This window comes from Nuphar pumila, chromosome 2 (genome assembly GCF_984573655.1).
Source record: "Nuphar pumila chromosome 2, dmNupPumi1.hap1.1, whole genome shotgun sequence".
Classification (NCBI taxonomy): domain Eukaryota; kingdom Viridiplantae; phylum Streptophyta; class Magnoliopsida; order Nymphaeales; family Nymphaeaceae; genus Nuphar; species Nuphar pumila.
This window is the reverse complement of record NC_143250.1, coordinates 94,576,485-94,580,698: the sequence shown is the minus strand read 5'-3', so window position 1 is coordinate 94,580,698 and position 4,214 is coordinate 94,576,485. Positions and strand designations below refer to the sequence as shown.

At 41.5% G+C, this 4,214-nt stretch overlaps 1 protein-coding gene across 1 annotated transcript; it reads right to left on the bottom strand.

Annotated features, from left to right (window-relative positions):
- Positions 1 to 534: 534 nt before the first annotated feature.
- LOC149846195 (uncharacterized) lies at positions 535 to 2,512 on the bottom strand. Its single transcript, XM_089990638.1, has 2 exons — positions 2,463 to 2,512; positions 535 to 1,615 (listed from the first exon to the last, which is right to left on the bottom strand). The coding sequence occupies exons 1-2, from the start codon at positions 2,510 to 2,512 to the stop codon at positions 535 to 537; spliced, it is 1,131 nt and encodes a 376-aa protein (XP_089846764.1).
- Positions 2,513 to 4,214: the final 1,702 nt, after the last annotated feature.

Genomic DNA, 4,214 nt, shown 5'->3' with positions numbered 1-4,214 from the left:
AGGCCTATGAAAATTTAGTCTGCGACCCTATACTTAACCTAAAAATCATGACATGCATGGTTTGAACATTTGGGTAACATTTAAGAGTTCACCCATAGCATGGATCTTGGGTTCAAAACCATACCACTAACCAGAGCCAAAGGATCGCTGGCAGGTTTGATTCCTGCGGCATTGCTCCCTTGCGCAAGCCGATGTGCAGCATAGCTGCCTTGGGGGCGAGGGTCCTAGCATCAAAGCTTTATGTCTCTGGGATGACAACCGTAGGTATGACAGGATGAGCCAGTGCGACCAGGTCTTTGATCTCAGACGCGGTTTCTTTGAGTCATAAAACAAAAAACCAAAGCCAAGGATCGTTAATTAAAGTGATAAAGAGTATGTCTGTTGGGATAGTTGGTCTGATCACTGTTCACCATCTAATATAATAAGGATTCATTTGCAATACATTATAGCTCATATGCTAGATGCTCTGACTGATGGTGTGGTTCACAGATAGAGATGGTGAAGATGGCTCAAAAGTCACATAATGATAAGTTCTCAAACATCCCAGTTTGGTTTCTCCATGGATGATTCAGAATGAAATAGCTTCTGCATGCCTTGTAGCCCCTGTTGACTTACATTCTCAAACTCCATTTGCGGTTGCTGGTGTTGATAATGTTGTTCATGGGGGATCAATGGTCTTGGCCCTCTTACACTGCCATCCCATGTGAGTCTTGAATCAGAAGCACCAACCTGAGACATGCTTTGGGATAATCCTTCAATCCCCATGGTTGCATTGGAGTGCTTTGCTTGTAATATGTCAATATTGGTAGGAAGTTTGTTACCTTGAGAGGCCATGATGTTTTGGATTTCATGCTCACCATCCATGAACAGCCAAGGAGCACCAAAGGGTGAGGACATCCCAAGATCATGCATCACTGAGCTACCAGCAGTCACATCAGAGTATTGGAAGGGCATGTCTGTTGTATGCCTTTGCAACATTTGGGGTGCATAATATCCAGCACCAACCTCAAATAATTGAGGAATCTGATGATATTGGTGATAATTAGTTTGATATCTAAGTGGGTCATGTGAATGCTGAATGCTAATTCCTTCACAGTATCTCATGTTAGACATGGGGTCTACACCAGCCATACCTGTAACAAAGTTTCTTTGGAGCATTGGGGGACTGATGTTGGTGCTAGAAGTAACACCAATCTGTGCGTCTTTCTGCAGCAATGGCATTGCCGAGGCGGGAGGAAAGCCGCCGATCCTTGTGTTGTTCATGATGTTGAAGCTTGTCATGCCATTGCTGCCTACTTGAAGTTGTGGTGAGTCAAGTGATCTTGGTTCAAGCAGAGAGCTTGAACTACCTGAGAACATGTCTCCCATATTCATGCACTTGAAAGACATTGGCATTTTATCATGTGAGTGGGACTTTGATGGGTTTTCAGTATCATAGTTGAGACCACATATGGCTAAAGCTGACCCTCCTCCTCCTCCCCCCATGGATGAGATTGGTTCAGAGTCTCCATTCTGCAAATTGCCAACCACTGGGTCTATTCCTTGCTGGTTCACCTCATGTTTCTTTTCTGCTAGTGCATCACAGAAGGAACTATGTCTTATGAAACTATCTCCCCTGCACAATTGAATCAAGAAATCATAATTAGCAGCACAGTGGTAGGCTTAATAATGAAATTGCAATTAGGAGTTGACACACAAATGCAGGGAATCAGGAAGGTCCTTCTTGAAAACCCGTAAATTTGACACCTACAATATACTATAGACTAATGCTATCTAGGAAAGCAAGACATAACTGAAATGAACTGGAAATAGAACTGAAAATTAACTCATAATCAAACTCTGAATTGTCCTCAAGTCCTAAAACTCATGCATATATAGATGAGGAATTCTGATCCTGAATGACTTAGACTTCCTATTTTGTTAAGCCTTTGATTAAGAAAATATCTTAATTCTAATGATTGTGCTACCCTTGAAAATAATGGCATTTCACATAATAGCGCAATATTCCTTGCATATTCACTCATTAGATTTTTGCTAAATTTGAGGGCATTTTTGATGATTTTACCCTTATGCTAAAACATGAAAGAGAGAAATCCACGATTTTAGTGAAACTTGACTTTTGCCATCAAAACCCACAGTTTCAGTGAAACATGACTTTAGACAGCAAAACTCATAGTTTCAATGAAACTCGACTTTTGCCAACAAAACTGAGATTCTGCTTTATATACATCAAAATAGCAAAACTCATATGCGAAACCTAGTCACCATATAACTAACGAATATAGTTGTGAGACTTTTTTTTTTACAACTATTTTTTTTTCTTCCACTCTCCTATCATTCCCATCACCAGTTTTCCACCATCACCATCATTATCGCCATTACCATCACTTCTCCACCATTATCACCATTATCACCATTACCACCACCACCACCATCATTATCATTGTCATCACTGTCATTACCACCACCACCATCCATCACCATTGCCATCACCAACACCATCTATCGCCATTTTAATTACCACCATTAATAATCCAACGAAAGTCACCAGCCATTAAAGTTTTAGCGAAACTCAGTTGCAATAGAATGGTGGAAATCAATTGCAAAACCTAGTTGCTATACAACTAGTGAAACCTAGTGGTGGTGGTGGTGATAATGGTGGTGATGGTGATGGTTGATGAAGATGGTGGCAATGGTGATCATGGTGGTGGTAATAGTGATGATGGTAATGACAATGGTAGTGGTGACAAAACTGGTGGTAATAGTGATGATGGTAATGACAATGGTAATGGTGATAGAAGGGGGTGGTGATAATGGTGATGATGGCAATGGTGATGCATGGTGGTGGTGGTGATAATGATGGTTATGACAATGGTGATAATGGTGATGGTGGTCATGATAATGGTGAAGAAGTGGTGGTGGGGATGATGGGGGTGGAGTGAAATAAAAGAAGTAATTGTGAAAAAAAATTCTGAGATTCATTAGTTTTGAGGCGATTAGGTTTTGCAACTGAGTTTTACTATCTTGATGCTAAAACTGTGAGTTTTGCTAGATATAGCGACTAGTTTTCACATTTTAGCATAAGGATAAAATCATCAAAATGCCTATAAATTCAGTAAAAATAGGGTGGATAGGTATGCAAGGATTATTATTTTGATTATTCTGCGAAATGCCATTATTCTCAGGGATCATTTTCTGTAAAATAAAAATCCCGCTGCTATGCATCACACACCTTGAGAAGGTTGCACCGCAATCACATTTGTACCGTCTGGTTCCGCATACTTTAGAATGAGCTTTCCAGTCACACTGAACTGCATATCTCTTAGAGCATTTGTCACATTTCCATTTCTTCTCACCATGTTTCCTGCAGAAATGCTTCCTCATCCCTGTGATATCACCCAGTGCTCTCGTAGGATTATGGCGCTCACATGTGACCTCTGGGCAGATGTAGACCTTCTTTCCAACCTCTTTGCTGGTTCTCTTCCTCAGTTTCCATGGGAGATTGTGGCCCCTCCTATGGAGCTGCAGATTCTGGACTCTTAGGAATCCCTTGTCGCAAACCTCGCAGGTATGCTTGTTTGTTGCCAATAGGGTTGTGGGTGATAGTGCAACAACCTCAACTGTAGGGTCTGCAAAATGATGTAATGAATCATTTGCATGAAATCATCAACTCAGCTCAGTGTTGGCAGTACCAGCAGTATCGATATATAACGCTTTGAAAAAATACCGTAATCCTAAATGTTACTATGAACATGTAATGAAAAATGATTGAATCCACCAAGAACATATAACTATAATGGCAATAGGAAAAACCAATTCTACAAAACGTGATTGGTTGCCACTGCTGAGGTCTCCCCCATGGCCAGAGGGGTGGTTGTGAAGGTGTTGAGAGGAAGGTGCTGGATCAAAACCTGCGGGCACACGGATGTGTCCCTAGCGTTAAAAAATGGGCCAAGGGTGGTTGCGGATTAAGTGGCCCGGTTCTCCTCGGTGACTGTTCCTCCTTAAAAAAGTGACTGGTGCACAACTTCTCTATGGATTTGACCGATTGCATGGTCAAACTGAATGCCTATTGAGTTGCGGTGACAATACAAGAAATGATGACCGAGCAGGGATCCAGAGAGCGGCTAAGTTTCATGGTTATTTGACACAACCAAAATCACACGACAACATTACATGTGCGCTCGCTAGCTGTGGGCTCCATGCAATACTGT

Coding starts and splice junctions, on each gene's coding strand:
- LOC149846195 (XM_089990638.1), bottom strand. CDS start 2,512: ATGGCGATAGATGGTGTTGGTGATGGCAATGGTGATGGATGGTGGTGG. Junction 1,616..2,462: donor GGTGATGGATGGTGGTGGTG/GTAATGACAGTG, acceptor TCAATTGTGCAG/GGGAGATAGTTTCATAAGAC.